Source organism: Eucalyptus grandis, chromosome 3 (genome assembly GCF_016545825.1).
Source record: "Eucalyptus grandis isolate ANBG69807.140 chromosome 3, ASM1654582v1, whole genome shotgun sequence".
Classification (NCBI taxonomy): Eukaryota; Viridiplantae; Streptophyta; class Magnoliopsida; order Myrtales; family Myrtaceae; genus Eucalyptus; species Eucalyptus grandis.
This window is the reverse complement of record NC_052614.1, coordinates 67700338-67720448: the sequence shown is the minus strand read 5'-3', so window position 1 is coordinate 67720448 and position 20111 is coordinate 67700338. Positions and strand designations below refer to the sequence as shown.

Here is a 20111-nt window from a genome sequence, read left to right as displayed (position 1 = left end):
GCGGCTGGGATTCAACGGCGGGAGCTCGAGCCAGGGTCACCTGGCCGTCGCACGTCAAGAAGGGACGTCTCTGGGCGGGCGCACTCAGCCCACTAATGCATATTTTTAGGGGTGGACCCGATCGAACGTGCGCTTTGTCATGGAGCGATCGCAAGTTGGCCCAGGCTCAGGGGCAGTTCGGTCATTTCGCCCTCGCCTGGCGACGTTAGAGATATTTTTTCTTTCAACCTTTTTTTTTTTCCCTTAATAATCCAAACCTTTTCTCGCTTTTGACTATGTGGGGTTTTAGGTCGTGGCGTTTTGTCGGCAGATTTTCGTTAGGCCTCGAAAAGGAAGGGGGGGGCCTCGCACGATTCGGAATTTGCTATAATAAGAAAAAGTAAGGTGCGGCAGATAAGGGGGAAGATTTCTCATGTTTGGGAGCCAAAGTTCATACATGGTAAGGAAGACGAAATGATTCTATCGCGGGTCGATTAGAATTAAGCTCAATAGGCCGTCGCGTGACAACTTGATATTTATTTTTGCTCATAGTGATTAACAGATGTTGCTTTGAATTTTAATGTACAACAAGACTCTTTATGATAATTCAAAGGAGTTTTATGATCTGGATAATGTCCTCTTTCGCCCTTTTAAAAGAAGTTTCATAAGAGGTCAAGAAAGAGCCCAACTTGAAGAATGTCCTCAACCATCTGGTGATGGAAAAACTACAGAAAAACATCAAGAGAATCTCCATCTAGGAAAAGCTAATGATAACAGCAGAGAGACTGGGAAGAGATCTGCTTTCAAGATAGAAAATCATCTGCAAGGACCACCAGAGAGAGAGAGAGAGAGAGAGAGAGAGAGAGAGAGAGAGAGAGAGACGTTTGAAAACCCCATTTCAAGTTGTGTGAAGGAGATTCCATACATGATTTTGGGCAGACTAACAGGAGCCTCAAGAAGCATTTTCAATGATATGATGTCCAGCTGCGGACTTGTTCAACTGTAAGAGAAAAATTAGTCTCCGTCCACTTCCTTCCGCACGAGAAAGATCAGTTTTGGTTGGTTCCTTTCGCGTCGTCTCAGCTTTGGAAAAGATCGTTATCGCAGACCCCTTTCGCTAAAATCTTCGCTGTTTTTGATTCCCTGGATCCAATAATTGTTCTACGATCGCAATACCATTGAAAGGTACTGCAACATGAAACGGTTGGCCTGAAATCAATTGGCATTAGCCGTGGCAAGGGGCTCGGGTCGAGTTGCAAATGCTGGCCAGTGAAACCAATTTTTTTTCTTTTTTTAATTAAGGGTCATTTTTGTCTTTTCACTTCATTTTGTTTTTAGGTTAAAAAGCTACAACAAAATGTCTAGTGTGTTTCTTCGATTATGTCCTTTTATTATTATATACAGTCTGTGTGGATTATTTACTCATTTTTTTTTTTTTTGGGGATCAGTGAATGATTCCTAACAATTAATGTCAAAGCCTGAGTTCGCTAATCGAAAACATTGCGAGGTTTTCGGTGACTTTTGATTAAAAGCAAACGATATAAGAGATGATAAAATCGATAAGTCTGATATGCATGATTTTAGATCAAGGACTATCTTTATTAGAAAGATCTCTATGTACCACTAAAAAGTTGAAAACTCGAAATCGCATAAGTCAATACAACAATAAAATTGAGGTGGAAACTTTTTGTGCGATGATCTTGAGAGAATATTATCATTATATTTATACTTTTTTTAAAGTCCAATGGTTTTGTAGAATGCCTTTACATGGAGACATAGCCCTAATTTAGGTGAACTTCTATAACAAATTTTTCGGTGTGTTTCTGTCGATTCTGTTCTTTAATAATTATGTTTTGCTTGTGTGGATTGTTTGCTTGTGTTATATTTATGGAATCGGTGTACAATTCCCAATAGCGAAGCCCCGTAGGATCGCCGTATTCATCTTGAGACTTAGATACAAATCTACCGTGGCACAGTCACCGCGGCCCTCAACAAGGTGGCTTGGGCAGAGGTGAGACTATATGAGATTCTGATTAGATAAATGGGTGTTGATTTCATTGGTCAAGAAATCCAAGAGACGTTCCCCTTCCAATTTTAGTTCTCGATGCACCAGCCATTCACTTGTCCGTGCACTTCATTTAACCTCACTAGTTGACCTAAAAGCATAATGAATTCGAACCTGTTAGGGTGCGTTTGGCACCTATTTCGTGCGTTTACTTTTTTTTGTTCTTTTGTTAAAAAGCAAAAGGGAACAGAAATAAGAAACAAAAATTCTTGTTTCTTATTTCTGAAACATATTTGAGGAACAAAAAGAAACAAAATGGTGTTCTCCTGCGACCCTCTCCTCCTGCAAGCGTCTCCACCATCGTCTTCTCAGCGCGCTCTCCCCAGACAAAGCCTGCCTCGAGACCATTCGGCTTCTCCACCGTCAACCTCTCCGGCACCGACAATGCGCGCAAGCGTCTCCACCGTGAGCGGGTGACGTAATGGGTCGCGGGTCGGGCGGGCGGCGATGGCGGCTGCGGTGCGGGGCTCGGCCGTGGGGTCTCGGCGGCGGACGTCTACGAGCGGGCGGCGGGACGGCCGGTCGAGTCGTGGGCCGGTGCGGGGTCGGCGATCGAGCGGATCTCGAAGTCGTGGGTCACGGCGCGGTGAGATCGATGCGGCGATGGCGAACGAAGGCTCGAGACCCGCGATGCGTCGATCGACCGTGAGGCGGAGGGGCGGTCACCGTGCGGGCGGCGAGGAGGCGTCGAGTGCGGTCGCCGTGTGGTGGAGGGAGACGACGGTGTGGCTCGGGTCACCGTCGGCACGGCGCGGCGAGCCGACCTCGCGCTGGTTGGGCGAGCTCAATCTCGCCCGGATCTGGGCGAGGCCGAGCTCGCCCGGCGGCGGCGAGCCTCGGGGGGCGGCGAGCCTCGCCGTGGCCGGGCGAGGTCGCCGGCCGCCGCCATAGCCATGGCGGCGGCCAAAAGAAGGAAAAAGGAAAAAGAAAAAAAGGAAAAATAAATAAGAAAAATAAGAAAGAAAATAGAAAATAAAAATAAAAATATTAAAAAATTAAAAGAAATAAAAAAAATTATACAAACTTATCAAACGTGTTTTACATTTTTTTATATTTCTAAAACGGATTTACCAAACGCGTTTTTGTTCAAAAATTGTTCCCTGAATGTAAACACTTTTTTTTTTTTTCATTCCCAAGAAACAATTTTTAAACGAAACGTTACCAAACGCACCCTTATGAGTCGGAACACAGTGCAATATGGTCAACCGGCTAATCGATCAAATTGTGTTTAAACTTGCTAGGTGCAGTTTTGAGTACCACAGACATAAACTAAGTAGGACGCTCAAACTGAAGAGCCAAACGAAGCATGCAACCATCATTAACTCTTAAATTGTGCCGTGACACAATTGGTTTCCCAAAGTAAATTTGCCTTATCAGCATTTCCAAATCTCATAGTTACAACTGTATTAGTCCCGAGAACCATGACACTTTCATAATGAACGGCCAATAAGGTGGGTAGCATGGAAAGCCTTTGCCTCATCCTAAGAGAAGCTGAGGCATCAATACACTCGTTGAAATGCCTTAACTGCAGATATCTAGATTACTGATGCCTTATATTTCTCCAGTGACAGAAAGGGGTGGCGAATTCACAGAGGCGCTTACAGTGTCTTTTGGTATAAGCTACTGGTTCGCCTATGGTTCAGCTTTAACCTTCATATCGCCATTTGGCAAGGAACTTTGCGCTTGAGCTAGCCGCTTCGCTTCCTGTATCAAGAAAACACTATGAGGACTCTTTTTCTAAGATCAGAAACATTTTTATAGTACTTTCACCATGAAATGAACCACTAGTAGACGCTGCCCACTACGCCTGTTTCATGAATTCAATCAGCTCTACTATTGGGATATAGATACAATCAGTGACTTTTTAGTTCAAAAGACCCTGCCAAGCTCAAATTGATTATCCAAAGAATGAACATGAATTGATGACTTATAAAATCGATGACGGAATGATGTTGAAGGCTCATTGAGTGTTACTTATTTAAAGGCCTGCTGATAATTTTTCACAGGTTAGTATAATAATTTCAGGTACCCTTCACATACCCAGCATTACTCCCTCATTTGTTGAGAAAATGAACAAGAAAAATTGGCCAAAAATAACCATGACTTCTATGGATGCTTAATGCCCGCCATCAATCATTCATGATATTTTGCACTATAGATTCCAGTTATATCTGTTCGTCAGTATTAAATAATTATACCAGACAAGAAAACTAAAACTGAAGATACAAAGCTACATATTTCTGAGCCTGAAATGCTTCTGCTCTGCAGTACTCCAAGGCCTCCCCCTACTTAAAATTCTATCCACAACATTGCTAACTACCTAGCTCATATAACTCATCCCTCACGCTATTTGATGATGAATATCCAACTTAAATAGGCAAAAACACTCAAAAATCCTTTTTTCTTCAGGGATCGCCTTCAAACACACAAGCCAGGGGATGACTACCCAAAATTAAGCAACTGGAGAAGAGGAACCTAAATGAAACGAGAACTAAAAGAAGCAGCAGTTGTTCTTATCTCTCTAAAAAACAATGACCAATAATAGATGCAACCATGTTGTATGTTGCTTTTAGTTTTCAAGCTTTAACTCCGGGCTTAAGGGAGGAGCTTGGAATGAGCTTTCCTTTTCAATCTTTTCTTAACTCTAAGTTTAGATCTTGAGGTTAGACTTGCATTAAAATCAAACTCATCAAATCTGTCAAATTGTGTACATATTACATTTAAAATCACCTAACTGTATTTCTTCATCAATTTTCAGAATTAAAATAATTCTTCATATTAGCAAGAAAGTAAAACGTGCTTTGAGAAAAGATTATAGATGAACCAAACACGGCAATTACTTGTAGCATTAGTGAGATATCTAATAATAATCACCTGAGAACTTTTCAAGACATAAAAATTTGCATTTATAGTCATTAAAATTTGTTCACACTTTAGATGAAGTTAAAATTAATTATTTCTGAAGTTGCTTCGCTGGATGGCTTTTAGCCCAACGAAAAATACTCTTAAGTGGGTATCAGTGCTTTAAGATTGTATTTTCATCAAAGGGAGTGTTCAAGCCAAGTTATGTGACAAAGCAATAATAAACCACTGGAGGAGAGGACCGAGAAATAATAAGAACTTACAGCAGCAGAAGCTGCTCTTATCTCTCTAAAAGAATCAGCTTCATCTGGGAATGCTTGATCAAGTTCCTCTAGAAGATGCTTCCGTAGACCCTGATAAAGTGAAAAACGAATATTAGTAAGAAGATATTTCTTGTATCAGGAACTGAGGATTGTGTATGGTTTACAAGAAAATGGTACCTTGAAGGAATCAGTTTTTCCCTTCGTAATTTGATTTTTTGCAATGCAACCATTGATGATGTCCTTTGTAAATCCATCTGGATTCTTGCCATCATCAATCAAGCTGAATAACAGAAAACAACGAGTTGAATGCATGAACTTAGAAAAGCTTCTAGAAGGTATTAAAGATTGAGATTGCCGACTCACTTGAGGACCTCCACTGGAACCTGAATGTGGCACTTTTCTGATAACTTAACCATGTTGTCGAGCTCCAAGACAAGAGAATTTCTGGAAGCCACAGATTAGTGCGATCAGTTGAAGTATACATATATAAATCTTGAGAACTTCTAAGTCTAGGGCTATGGAAGGAGATAAAATTAAGAGAAAAATTACATGCGCTGGAGGAGAGGGAGTTGAAGGCCAGTATTGAAGGATGAGACATTGAGGTAGAGTTGATGGAGGAGACCCAAAGTTTTCTGGATAGAATTGATGACCTGATTGAGGTCCTGCTTCGGATCATCTTGTGAAGCTGAAGTAACATCATTTTGGGGATTTATCACCCCATTCCCACCACTCACACCCATGCTTGCCATGGTATTCTGTGATGGATCCATATTAGTTATTTCTCAGTCTTCCAATGTAAAGCACTCAAAATCTGTGTCATCTACTGATCACCTGAGCAGATACAAGACATGAAACGAATACTTTTACCAAAGTGAGAAATGTGATACACATCATGTTTGGTATACGAAGAGATTTAAAGATCTAAATCCATATTTCCTATGTAATATGAATGTGCCAACATGCCCCAAAGCCAACATTATGTGTACTAATAAGAGAACCACAAAACACATCATGTGCATTAGATAAACAGGATTAAGAGAACTACATCATGATTTCATATATCATATACATTATCAACATGCAATGAATAAAACTTGTATAAGAATAGCTAAATAAATCAATCCACCAGCTATTGAGGGAAAATCATATGGTCCCTAAGGTATGGATTTCTTCAATTAAAACCCAGCCTATATAAACTTGCAAACAAATCAATCCAATCCTGGATCTGCAATTGATTATCAATAGAAATGGGGCATGTCACTAGAGATCTTATTCTATTGGGTACAGTGGAAGCCAATTGGACTTGACATTGATCGTCTTTCTGTTGTTTTGTGCAAAATGAATTATATATCTGATGTTAATGGTTCCAGAAAGTTTCAGTAGGTGAAGTACAGTGCTCGAGGCACAAGAAATTGGAATACTTCCAACTTAATCACAGAACAAATGAGTTTACATCCTCATTAAAAACCAATAGACAAAAGTGAAAGGCATCTACCAGTTCTGAACCAAGATATCAAAGTTGAAGACAATGCCAATTAGCTTTCTGAAAATTAGATTACATCAAGGTCTCTATACAATAGGCTTCAGATTCCTCTGCTAATGGCTTCCCCCAGCCAAAAAGCAAGAACATGCTGACAAGTGTACGAGCAGTTAACTCTTTAATTTTCCTTATTCTTCTGTCCCTCAAAATCACATATAAAATGATAGGAAAAGGGGAATTTGATGCCACGTCTCTAGGCAAACAAGATGGAAAAAAATTAGCCAGCATTATAAGTTAATCGCTAGGTCTCACCAAAAAGACATCCAGATCTGATTACATCACAGAGGATATGTGGGCTTTCGACGAGAGACGTGAGGTGCAGAATATGTGCGTCGAAACAATAATTGATGGAATAAGCTCAAAAGGAGGTCAAAGTTTGAAGCTGTGCATCCTTGGTATCGAACTCAAGCATAAAAGATGCCCAATCATCCTTGTATTTTTCCTCTCTCAAAATGACATTATAACATCGTGATATGGTCCCAAAGAACACCATCGTATAGAAAACAAAATAAGTTTCACACAATGATTCAATAAACTCCGAACCAACTACAAAATGCCGAAAGGGAAAAGTCACTATGTACACCAAGCTCTTGCTCGTAAGACCCCAATTTGAACTAATAAGAAAACCCAACACTCCTTAAAAACCTTGTGATCTCAGCACAACTAGGGCAAGCCTACATCCACTCATCTCTAAGCAATTACCCATGACGTAAAGGGACCTATGGATCCTCAAGCCCACCCTTACAAACCCAAAAAGAAAAATAGGACCCAAAAAAGCAAAAAACCAGAATCAATGAGTGAGGCTCCCATTCAAATTGAACACCAACTTTTCCGACGTAAACCCTCCAACCTTCATCAAGCGAAGACCCAGTCGTCGAGAATCGAATGCAATATCTCAAGAAACAGAAAACCTCTCAATTCATCCATCTCAGCACCCCCGAAGCGGTTTCACCCAACACCCAGCAAGCATACAAAGCTTCACGCCCCCCCGAGAAACCGCGAATGGGGGCGCACACAAATCCGCGCAATCAGGAAGAGGATTCGAGATCATGCGAGCTCACCTCGGCGACGACGGCTGCCGGGGCAAAGAGAATTGACCCCCTTTGGATGCCGGAGGAGAGCCGGCGACGCACCCGCCGGAGTCGACGCGGCGGGGCGACTCACTGACTCGTCCGAGAGAGATTCCACGGGAAGTCCAGCTCGATTCCGAAAGCACAGAGAGAGAGAGAGAGAGAGAGAGAGAGAGAGAGTTTTGACGCCCAGGAGAGCAGCAAAGAGGATTAGGGCTTCGACTGTTGCTTAAAATCATTCATTTTTCAGCGATTGAGTTGACCATAAAATTGGTCAAAATCTAATATATATATATATACACACACACACACATATGTATGTATGTATGTATGTATGTATGTATGTATATAGAATATCACCTGATTACAATATCAACCACAAAAATATGATAATTCTTTACTCTCTCAAGTTCAGTTAGAGGAACTCTAATGACTTAATTTCAAATCCAACGTCGCAGAAAACACGGGCAAATAAATTGCAAAAAAATAGGTAAGCTGCTGCAACTTTGATCAAATGTAGAAGCAAATTCAATTTGGGTATTCAATAAAGGCAAGATTCAGATAGTTTTTTTTTTTTTTTTTTTTTTTTTTTATCCCTAGATTTGCTGGAACCTTGCTCGATGTTCTAAGGTAAGTTTGTAAGATGATTTTCTTTTGAATCGAGCCTAATTCATCTTGTTTTTTTTTTAATATTATTTATTTAAATTCTATTAGCCGCCTATCGGTAATAATCGGCCCAATTGATGTCATGCAATGAATTGTTCTTTTTTTCACTGACGGAATAAGTTTTTATAAAAACCTCAAAATTTCAAGTTCTAAAACTATGTTTGCCGATCTTGACTACATCTATATCTATTACAATCAATTGTATTGTTGATAACTGAAGAAAATGGTTTACAATGTTTGTTCACACAGGTCAACGATAGTTTAGATGGCAAAGCTACTGTGCAGGTTTAGTCAAAGTTGCCAGCATCTTTTATTTTCCTTTACCTCTCTTGATATTGCATCTTTGTTGGTTGGACTTAGCTAATGACCCACTGAAATCTCTTCGTGCATTGCAAGTATAAGAAAAAGTAAAACATGAAGAATATTTTCTTGAGTGTATGTGATGAAATGTAAGAACATCATATGGGATAATAATTCAAAAATTGTGGTCGAGTTTCTTGAGGAGAACAATGTTAAGAGGTCTGATTAACATTCCATGTAAGCAAAATTATAAATCCTCTATGCTTTAGAGTGATGTAAGCCCAGTGATAGTGTGGGTTATTTTGACTCTTAAAAAGGCTAATTTTTCTTAAACCTTTGTAGGTTCTATGATTCACTAGTTTCTTTGTCAATAAAATTTGGATATAGTTTCTACTCATGCTTGTGTGACTGGTGGTTGCTCATCTTAGACTTCCAGTATGTAAAGCTTTCTAGTCATCATCCAATGTGCACTCTCTCGTGACTTGGTTTTTTAATTGACTTTTGGGATTGACAACAAATACCCATTATGCAATTCACTGGCGAGGTACTTACGCATGTTGTTGGTTTTATTATTACTATTTTTAATAAAACAATGTTCCAACTTCCTCTAGAAACAAAGATTTTGGCAACAAGATTTTGGCAACAAGATTTCGGCAACAAGATTTCATTGATGTTTATGTTCATATGTTATATGTTCATCTGTCCATTTATGTTTGCTCATTATCTCGACTATTGGAATTGTCCCAAAACTAACAATGAGATATCATTGTAGGAGGAGGTAAGCAAATTCATGAAGATATCATCAAATATGTCACAATCGGTGATGTTGGTCCCTCCAACTGACAACAATGCGTATGTATTTTGCCATTGTGGCCTAAAATCTCCTCTATGTATAGCTAGGACAAGAGAAAATCATGGAAGAAGATATAATGGCTTTTTGAGATACAACCCCAACAACAGAGGGGAAAGTTGTGATTTTTTTATATGGATTGATGCATGAATCAATCAATCACAAGGAGCATGTCAAAAAAATTTCACCGGAGCAATGTCGAAGAAGAACTAGTGCCAACCCATGATGAAGATGATGGATGTTCCAAGGATGCTGAAATCAAGGCTCTCGAGGCACAACTAAAACATGCAAAACAAGATGCGGCAACGCTAAAGAAAGAAAATTTCAAATTTAAGACATTATCGGTTGTGTTGTCATTGTTTATAGTAATATTAGCTCGCATATTATTTAGAAATTCGAAGGTGAAGGATGTCATGAGTTTGCCTTAGCGTATGTTATTTTAAACATGTTTTGAACATGTATATCCACTTAACGGCTGTCTGAAATGCAAGGGCTAAACTCAGACTTAGATGGGATAGGATTGTGCGTGCCGGGCCCTTCGGGTGTCCTATTTTGGCCAAGATTACCGTACCTCCGGCCCAACTCTTATGCATTCTCTTTCTCCAAATGCTTCAAGGAAGGCTAAAAGAAGAAGTAAACGAGCAAGAACACTTTTTCACACCCAATCCCTTGCTTGTTCTTTCACCTCTTACTAGCAGCTCTTCCTTTACACCTGAGATCAACCTATTCTTTTTCACAGCAAACCATGAAGAGTCGGAAGAGTTCACACGCGCCACAGCCACTACTTATCCTCCTTTTATGCAATTATGACTTACGACAGATTTCGTCTCGATCAGGATGTGACTGGTCATCCACAAAAAATCTATGAACCTGGTTGCCAGTTTCAATCTAGCTCCAACCAGGAATCGTCCTAATTCCTTGGCTTTTGATTAACCCTCTCATTCTTGCAACACCTTGCTTGTCATTGCATTCGGCATATATTGTAACAAGAAGTATACAGTCCCCTGCATTACATGCACCAAGCTCGACCAGATTCTTAGTGGCAATCTCCCCTATGCACGCATTTTGGTGGATCTTGCAAGAACCTAGAAGAGTTCGCCAAATGACAGGATCGACCAGAAAAGGAGAGGTTCCTATCATTTTCAGCGCCTTTTCAAGCTTCCCAGCACGTCCATACAAATCAACCATGCATCCATAATGCTTAATTTCTGGCTTTAAGTTGAACGTAGAGCTCATCACGTGGAAAAACTCAACACCCTTTGTCCACTAGGCCTTGGTGGCTACAGCCGACAGCAATCCTAGGAAGGTGATGGAGCTGGGCCATGCACCTTCTCTCAAAATCTGCCTGAAGAAAAAGATGGCTTCATGCGCACACGCATTCACTCCATACGCGTTGATCACGTAGTTCCACGTGAAAACATCCCATTTTGACATCCCATTAAAGACGGAAAGAACCCCCGCCAAGTCACCTCATTTACATACAGGTCGATAAGAGCATTTGCAACATAAATGTTCCCCAAAAGTCCCTCTCGACTAGCCCTCCTACGCAGTTCAACTCCCGTATTCAACGCCCCCACGGGAACGCAGCACGAGAGCAATCCCACCAACGTGAAGCCGTCGACATCCACATTCTCTTTCCTCATCCGACGGTACAACCCTAAGGCCCCATGGTGCAGACCAGCCTGAGAGTAACAGGAGATCATGGAATTCCAAGAAACCAAGATCCTCTCAGACATACCTTTGAACACCTTCTGCGCGTCCTCAGCCAACCCATTCCCCGCATAGCACCTCGTCAAATTCGTGTAAACCATGACATCTACCTCATACCCAGATCGAATCATGGTCCCACGAATCTCTCCACACTTCCGTTCGTCCCCAACTCTCTCACACGCCTTGAGAGCGAACGAGAAAGAGTAGCCATCGGGGCAAGAAAAGGGAGACCCAAGCATGCCGTTGTAGTAAAGAAGGGCCTCACGAGGGGACGCGCCAACGGCGAAGCCTCTGAAGATGGAGCTCCAATCGTGGCAGGCATTCGATGCGGTTGAACAGAGTCCGAGCGTAGGCCAAGCAACCCGAGACAGAGACGGCGCAGAAGTGGAGAAGCTTGCCCGAGATGGAGGGGTCGCTCTGGAGGCCGTGGACGAAGACCCGCGCGCGGATGGCCTTGAGCCTCCTGAGGCTGTTGCACCCTTGCAGGAGGGCGAGGATGGTTTGCGCCGTTGACATGCGTACATGGTCCGACACAATGCTGAGCTGAGTGTGTTTCAAAAACTCAAGAGACGGATCGTAATTGGCCATTTGATCTTGTGTACTGTCCAATGACATGGGTAACTTCTTTTGTTTAGCTAGAAAATCAATCGAATCCACATGATTATTGGATACAAAGAGCTCATCTGAAAGATATGCATAATCAAAAAAAAAAAAAAAAGATATGCATAGTCATCATGCTAAGCCACGAGCTAGATAGCCCGACGTACAAATTGTAAAGGGGTGCGCAGTGATGACCACTCGACTTTCCTGATTAGATAAGTATGTCTCGATCATCCAATTTTCAAGACTCATAAAATAGACATCGGGTCTGAGTCTAAATAATAATTATCCAACTACACAGATACATAATGGGTTATGCACCGAGGGGATGGAGTGATGACAGCAAGGACATGATGTCAGATTTTTTGTTATCATTAAGTCGATGCTCCTGCATAAAGTTGATCACTCATATGCTCTTTTCACGGGCTTGGCACAATGCACATGTGTATTGGGCAAGACCCTCGTGATGTTCAACTTATGTATAATCTTATTGCGTTTTGTTTTATGTAAAAGCACGGTTGATGTTCAATCCTAGATGAGGCAACTCGCCATTTGCATAAGAATAAGGGAGTGGAATTTAATTTGCCAACTTATCCTGATCAAGTTGAATACAATAATTAGTTAATGCCAAAGCCATGATCACTAAGGGTCTGTTTGTTTTGATTTCTTTTTTCTGTTTTTAAACAATTTTTTTGTTTTTTTTTTTTTTTTTTGGGAACAAAAAAGGAACAGAAACGCGTTTGTTTGCATTTTTGTTTCAAAATTATTTTTTTGTTCCCAAAACACAATTGGAATGAAACAAAAACAAAAAAAAATTTGTTTCTTATTTTTGGAACACATTTTAAGAACAAAAAAGGAACAAAAACATCAGCTCTCGTGTTTCTTTTTTGTTTCTTGCTCAGCCATTCGAATACCGCCTCTCCTCCTGCATCTTCTCCACCGTCGTCTTCTCTAGTGCCTCCCACTCTTCGGCGTCGACAGCCGCCTCTATCTCGAAACCATCCGGCTTCTCCACCGTCGTCCTCTCCGGCGCCGACAGCCACCTCTGTCTCGAGATCATCAGGCTTCTCCATCGTTGTCCTCTCCGGTGCCGACAGCCGCTGCTCCTTCACCAGGTGAACCTGCTCACTGCTCTTCCCTCACTGATTGACGAGGGCTTCAACGAGAGCCACCTCTCACAGATCTGGGCGATGGCTGCTCGGAGCTTGAGCCAGTGCTTGCCCACATCTGCGAGACGCTTGCTCGAGCGAGTCTCGTGGATCTGGGCGAGCGTTGCTCGCCCAGATCTAGGGCACCGTTGCTTGTCAGATTTGCGGCAGCGGCTCGTCTGCTCACTTGAGATCTGGACGAGCACGCTCGCCCAAATCTGGCTAGCAGACGTTGCTCAAGATCTGGACGAGCATGCTCGCCCAGATGAGCAGCTCGCTCGAGCGTTTGCTTGCAGCGAGCCCTGCTCTGCTCACTCGCTTGCTTCTTTGCTCGCTCGTTGCTGCTCATGCTCGAGCGAGCAGAGCAGCGAGCGTCTGCTCGCTTGCTTCTCTGCTCACTGCTCACACTCGAGTGAGCAGAGCAGTGAGTTGCTCACGCTTGAGCGAGCAGAGCAGTGAGTAGACTTGCTTCTCTGCTCGCTTGCTACTGCTCACGCTCGAGCGAGCAGAGCATCGAGCGTTTGCTCGCTTGTTTCTCTACTTGCTGCTCACGCTCAAGCGAGCAGAGCAGCGAGCGCCTAATGATATTGATTATTGAACTTTTTGAAGATCTTTGGATTGTGTTGCAACTAGGAGAGATTGATGCATATGTGGATGCATCCTAATACTATTAATTCTTGTATTAGTGTCAATCCTGTTGATCAAACGATAAGGTAACATGATTGTATGAATGACACATTAAACAGAGAGAGTATTATTTGATGACTAACAAGTATGTCGTTCCTTAAGCGGAAGTTTAGAATATCCCAAAATTTTGGATTGCATGGAAGAGTCCCAGTTGAAAAAACACCTAATTCTAAATTGTCATCACATTATGTGATTACTAGGGTACTCTTTTTGGGAGCTTAGGCGACATAAACCAAATTGGGTTCTTACAAATATTGACAAGATAATCATTGGATAAAATAAATATAATTATAAGAAGCTAGTCAATTTTTCTTATTGATCAAACGATAAATGGAAAAATCATACAAGTAGTATTAAAAACATGCAAATACTTTCAAATGATAGACTTGGAGTTTATTTTACATAACTAAAGAGAGGAAAATGACCTCTCAAAATCTCATCCCTTCTATTACAGTAACATGTTACATTTTCTGGCAAGTTAAGTCATTGAAATCATTTAACTAATTACTTTATAAAAGTTGTGAAACTTAAATAATCATTTTCAAAGGATTTTTTTGCCAAAATAGGCTTGGTACATTGATTTTTGGCAATGATAATGTCCGTCTCCATCATTTGATTTTTGTTGCAATGTGGAATTAAAATTTATCCTGTATTGTGGAAGCCTCTTGCATATTTGCACTCATTTTGGTGACTGTTTCCTTCTCTTTTCCTTGTTTCTCACTCTATCTCAATTAGTTGTCTTCTTCCTAGGTGAACAATGCTGGTGTTGGTGGATCCATCCAAAGTTCCGCCTTGCTGGTGCCAATCCACAAAGACGTATTTTTTTCCCTTGCTTTGTCTGCAATTTGCTAGTCCCTACCACATAAATCGCAATTTGCTGACTTTGGAAACAGTTATTCATGCAGACCTACAGAAGTGGAGGTTGCAGATGATACATTGCATGATGCACCTGGAATAAACATGCTTAGGACAAGGATTACAAATAAAATGGCAAGGGATTATAATATGCCTGAGATTTCATGACTTTGTGTTTCCGACTTTTGTAATTTTGTTTTTAAGTACTCACTTATCAAATTCAATGTGATGAAGTTGAACAATGAACTATATTACTTCATTATTGTGATGTTATGTATGAAAGGGTCTATGTAGAGATCTATAAGATATTCTTTTTTTAGCTAGCTCTTATTGTACAAATTTTACATGCACATGACCATGTTCAGAATGTTTGTCTTCACCCACCATGAACAAAATTAAATTGATGAGCATTTCATGAGAATGATAATGCAATACCAAGTTTACACTTTATTGAAAAAAAAGGCACGTGTGAAAAATTTGGTACAAAGTTTATTTATAAAATTTTCTTCAAAGTATGCACTTATAACCATGTTCAGAATGTTTGACTTTACTCACCATGAACAAAATTAAATTGATGAGCATTTTATGAGAATGAGAATTCAAAACCAAGTTTACACTTTATTAAAAAAAACCAAAAAAAAAAACAATTGGGAATATTTTGGTACAAACTTAAAAAATTTTCTTCCAAGTAAGCAAATTGATCATGTTTAGAATGTTTGTTTTCACTCAATATGAACAAAATTAAATTGATGAGCATTTCATGAGAATGATAATTCAATACCAAGTTTACACTTTATTAAAAAAAAAAAAACACTTGAAAAAAAATTGGAACGGAAATTTTGTGCAGTTACCAAACATGTTTCTGTTCTTTTTCTATTCTGGGAACATTATTTTTGTGCAGTTACCAAATGTGTTTATGTTCTTTTTCTATTCCAGAAATAGAAATTTTATACAGTTACAAAATGCGTTTTTGTTCAAAATTATTCCAATGCAAACACTTTTTTCTATTTCGCTTGGAACAATTTTTAAACGAAACGTTACCAAACGCACCATAAAGTGCTTGTTCTTGTTTTAATTGGAATCATAGGGTGGGTTGTTGCTTTCATAGTGAACATTAATTGAGGATGTTCCGTGATTGGTTTAATTTATTAGTTTCTTAAAATTAATGCTGATAACAAATTTAGAGCAAGCAAGATTGAGCTAGAATGAGTTGCCTTCACATTCCATTTTTGATTTCATGATGTAATGTGGATTCTTTCTCAACAAGCATATAGTAATATAAAGAGGCCCATGAAAACATAAGATGATGCCATAACAAGTCGCCTTCACGTTTCATTTTTAGGGAAAATAGTTAGTTTTCTTTTATATGGTAATATGTTGAAAAGCACGTAAAAATCTATCTTAAGATAGAAGTTGAAGAAGTTACCAAACCTTTCTGGTAAAAAACTCGTTACACTTGAAAAAAGGAATTTTTTTCCTATTCAAAATAGGACATTTATTTTTCTAATTTTATGTGCATCTATTTTATTTTGATCATAAATGTTTTTCCATTGACTAAAATGTGAAAATTTGGCTAATTAATTTATGAAAAGCTCTTCCGATGAAACAAAGCCACACATAGTAAATCCCTAATCGAGACTTGCGCATTAAAAAAATATAAATTTCATAGTTATCTCTCTAATCTAATCGTTCTTCTAATATATGATTATTGAAAAACAATTGGGATTGGAGAAAACCCATTGATCATAAGGTCGATTCCTCTATGACTTTGAGACTGGAAAGATAGATTTAATCTGGAAATTAGAAGATAAACTTACATTCCCATTAATAGATTCATATTGCATTTAATAAAAACAAAAAATCTTGATGGTATTAAATTATTAATAGTGAGTTAGAAAGGGAAATGTGAAATGCTTTGTTGGATATTGGAATTTGTCCCACTTAGCACTTGCCAACGATTATTGTGGACCAATCCTTACAATCTCACCAGTGCTGCCTTCGAAAATAATTAAAAGGAATAAGGAACACCAATGCACCGATAATCACCATTGACCAACAACACGTACATTGGCAAAGTCTGCATCGATTGATGTAAATATTTGTTTTCGTTATCTTATGTATGATATTATCTCTCCCTTGCGAAAACTCACGTCAGTACCAGCATTCAGAACTCAGAAGAATACAACGGACATGGCCTAAAACTCGGATATTGCGCGAGCAGTAAATGGCTCGGCCCACGAGATCTGGATCCAATCAAATGATGTCTAGAGCTGTCTATTCAATGGCGAAGTCCTCGCTTCTTCTCTCTAGTATTCACATGCATCTATGGCATTTAGCTTACTAAAGCTACCACGGTCCTGCTTGAGTTTCTGCTAGCTATAGCTTATCTGAAAATGAGAGGGAAAGGATGCCTGTGTTTAGCAACTATGCAGCTCCTTAAGCTACTTTGGTTAACGATTAAATCAAACTAAATTTCCTAAAAAAAACCCACATACTCATGGGTTTTGCAATTCTTGCGTAAATCTAGGGGTACATACCATGGCAAACTACTCAGCGGTTTGTTCAGATTCTTCATTGAGATTGAACACATTTTGATAGAATTAAATCATTTTATCTCAAATTTTTAGTCCCTTGATCACGACTTGCCATCATGATTATCTATTTATGCCTCATCAAAGTTGCATCTTTCCATATACACAGCTGATTTAAGTTTGCTGATTCACCAGATGTTGTTCGAGGACAAGATAGAGAGTAAAAAGCCAAGTTTTATTTTGTTTGATCAGTCAAACATGTTTGCTTAGGTAATTTATTAACGTATTAGACAGATCATACACAAAATTTCTAAGGAAGCCCTAAAATTGACTTCAATAGCGCTAAGTGGTAATATCTTCAAACCTTTTTTCTGGGGCTCAAAACCTCTTTTATTCGATAAAAAGGACACACAAAGATTACAGACATGGGGTTTTTGTGACCAATGAAGATAATAATTCTTAGAGGAGTAGAATGGAAATTGCAATGTCAAACTTGATTCTATTTGTGGGCCAAATCCAACTTGAATTGAAGCGTATGTAATTTTACAAGGAGACTAGCTCTTGGGGGCAAGCTTAGCCTTGATCATCTTGACCTCATCAACATCAATCTGGAACGCCTTGGCCAACACGTCGTCAGGCACCGTGGGCTTGGCCCCAAACAGCGCAGTCGTGATGATTTGAGTCCCTGCCAATTGGCTGTTGAATGCCGCAATGGCGGCTGCGGGGGCATTCTGGACGTTTTTTTGGAAGTGGACCAATCCTCTAGGGAACACAAAGATCTCGCCCGCCTTGATGGTCTTAGCAACGAATATGTTAGCGGTGGTTATGAATCCAATGTGTAGCTCCCCATAGAGCACGAACAATATCTCGGTGGCTCGTGGGTGGGTGTGGGGTGGGGTGAGGCCGAAAGGAGCATAGTCAACGCGGTGTAGGGACACGCCAAGGGTGTTGAGGCCCGGGATCTTTTGGACGTTGGCCATGGTCACTAGAGAGCCTAAGGTGTTGTTGGTGAGTCCAGGTTTGGCCAACCCGTCAAAGAAGAAGTCCGTTTCATTGAAAGTCGCTTTGCATGGGAATCCATTGACTATCGCTTCTGTTCAACACAATAAAAGTATGAATCATACAGTGCCTTAAACGTGTATATTATTTGATCAGTGAGAGAAACTTATGAGCCCTATACTACAAAAACAGTTTGGCTAATGAAACAAGAAAGAGTAGCGCTACAGAGTTCTTGTCATGGAGAAGTATAAGAGAAAACAAGCCATGTACATGTTAGAATTAATGTCTAGGGTTTATTGATACTTGTCTAGAGTTGTTAGTAGTTTAAGAAGAAAACTATAAGAAACGCACACAGACAAGCGTATATGCTCTTACTGGAAGCAAGATCGGCGACACAGACATCTTGAAGCATGTCGGGATCAGCAGAAACGACACCCAGGAAGATGGTGAAGCTCATGACTGTAACAACAGTGGCCACCATTCTTGGACTGATCTCCATTGTTAATGGCGTGCAAAAGGAAAGTGAAGAAGAAGGCTTGAACGGGCAAATGACATCTTCTTTTCAGCTAGGAGGGGAACTATTTATAAGGGAGAAATAGGACATATCGGGCATTGACTTTTGAATGCAGCTACAAGTTCAAACTTGAAAGCATGAAACATGTCTATTGGCCCCAAAATAAATGCATTCTCAAACTCAAATAATTAATTACTAATTAATTGGAAAAGGAGAAAAATAGCTTAAATTTTCTGTAATGATTAAACTCAGCAAAACTATGAGAATGAACTTCTTCAATAATTCCTAGCTCCCCTGTCATTTTTATGCTTTTCTATTGATAGAAAAGCATAAGGAGCACGAAACTTGAAAGGCGGAATGACACGCCAAACTTCTTTTTTTTTTGGTAAAACATGCCAAACTTCTTTTATAAGGCTCTTTTTAGCAAGTCAGAAATTTTCTTGACAAGACCAATAGAGTGCCATCAAGGGCTGGTTCTTTCATGAATCCGCTATTGCTATCAAAAGCTTATTTCGTGCTGTTCTTCGAATCCCTCTTTTTCGCTATGAAACCAATGCTTGACACACTAAACTTATAAAAAGTTTATTACGATTATGGGGTGATTTTGGTTAATTCTCATAGTGCTTAAATGTAATTATACTCATCTGAAATGCCCACTTACACGTTAGTATATTATTTAGAAAATTAATTCCACAAACCATTAGCTGTCACTATCACCACCCTCTGTCTATATATATACATATATCAAGATTCGATTCTGACTCCAAATATGCTTGCGAGTTGCATCAAAATCACGGTTACTTCTATGTGCATCTCTGAATTCATTACCTATAGAAAAATACACATCTTAGTTTATCATGTAGCGACCTTAAAAGAAGGCTTCTGCACATGGAACCTACAAGGGCACATGAAACCTACCAGGGCATATGGCATATGCATTGTACGCGTTTGACGGTTTACATACTATTTGGACTTCTTAAAAGTCGTTTGGTTACGTTTATATAATCACTTTTTTATATTCTTAAACGCAATAAATGAGGGTATCCTCCGTCTTTTAAGAGCTATCAGCATCTTTGAAGTTTTTATTCATTCTTCAATAATTAAAAACTTTCTTGTGTCTGATGATAAATGATGAAAATATCCTTCAAATATCAAGAGTAGTTCTTTGAATGTTATATAGAAATAAATGTGCTACTTTTGTTAGTTCTAACTAATTGACATTAAAAAAAAAAAAAACTAATTGACATTTATTTTCATTATGATGAAAGATATCATGGAGTAACACAAATAAAAGGTATAATAACATCTGCACATGACGAACATTGTTTAGCGAGATATAAAAACATTTACTATTTTGTGTAACCAAATATTTTTTTTGATCGAAAGAATGTTTAATAAAAATAAACAAGTTAAAATGATTTATAAATTTCAGCTCTGGAATTTTCAAAGGCCTTTACTGAATTTGGGAAAGG

The 20111-nt window shown here is 39.6% G+C and overlaps 2 protein-coding genes and 1 pseudogene across 3 annotated transcripts; all 3 read right to left on the bottom strand.

The window, feature by feature from the left end:
• Positions 1-3346: 3346 nt before the first annotated feature.
• LOC104438547 (mediator of RNA polymerase II transcription subunit 10b) lies at positions 3347-7991 on the bottom strand. 2 transcript variants are annotated; one of them, XM_010051720.3, is made up of 6 exons: positions 7771-7991; positions 5719-6000; positions 5533-5613; positions 5347-5449; positions 5170-5259; positions 3347-3748 (listed from the first exon to the last, which is right to left on the bottom strand). In XM_010051720.3, exons 2-6 carry the CDS (start codon positions 5937-5939, stop codon positions 3677-3679), a joined length of 567 nt encoding a protein of 188 aa, XP_010050022.1. In that variant the 5' UTR covers positions 5940-6000; positions 7771-7991; the 3' UTR covers positions 3347-3676. The 2 variants fall into 2 exon arrangements, with proteins under 2 accessions (XP_010050022.1, XP_018727250.1); XM_018871705.2 differs by having other exon boundaries at positions 5719-5924.
• A 2408-nt stretch (positions 7992-10399) lies between these two features.
• On the bottom strand, positions 10400-11853 carry LOC104440493 (annotated as a pseudogene).
• A 5827-nt stretch (positions 11854-17680) lies between these two features.
• LOC104438546 (nectarin-1) lies at positions 17681-18606 on the bottom strand. Its single transcript, XM_010051719.2, has 2 exons — positions 18501-18606; positions 17681-18219 (listed from the first exon to the last, which is right to left on the bottom strand). The coding sequence occupies exons 1-2, from the start codon at positions 18604-18606 to the stop codon at positions 17681-17683; spliced, it is 645 nt and encodes a 214-aa protein (XP_010050021.2).
• Between the last annotated feature and the right edge of the window lie 1505 nt (positions 18607-20111).

Coding starts and splice junctions, on each gene's coding strand:
- LOC104438547 (XM_010051720.3), bottom strand. CDS start 5,939: ATGGATCCATCACAGAATACCATGGCAAGCATGGGTGTGAGTGGTGGG. Junction 5,614..5,718: donor CTCCCTCTCCTCCAGCGCAT/GTAATTTTTCTC, acceptor TGTGGCTTCCAG/AAATTCTCTTGTCTTGGAGC. Junction 5,450..5,532: donor GTTCCAGTGGAGGTCCTCAA/GTGAGTCGGCAA, acceptor TCTGTTATTCAG/CTTGATTGATGATGGCAAGA.
- LOC104438546 (XM_010051719.2), bottom strand. CDS start 18,606: ATGGTGGCCACTGTTGTTACAGTCATGAGCTTCACCATCTTCCTGGGT. Junction 18,220..18,500: donor TGTCGCCGATCTTGCTTCCA/GTAAGAGCATAT, acceptor TGTGTTGAACAG/AAGCGATAGTCAATGGATTC.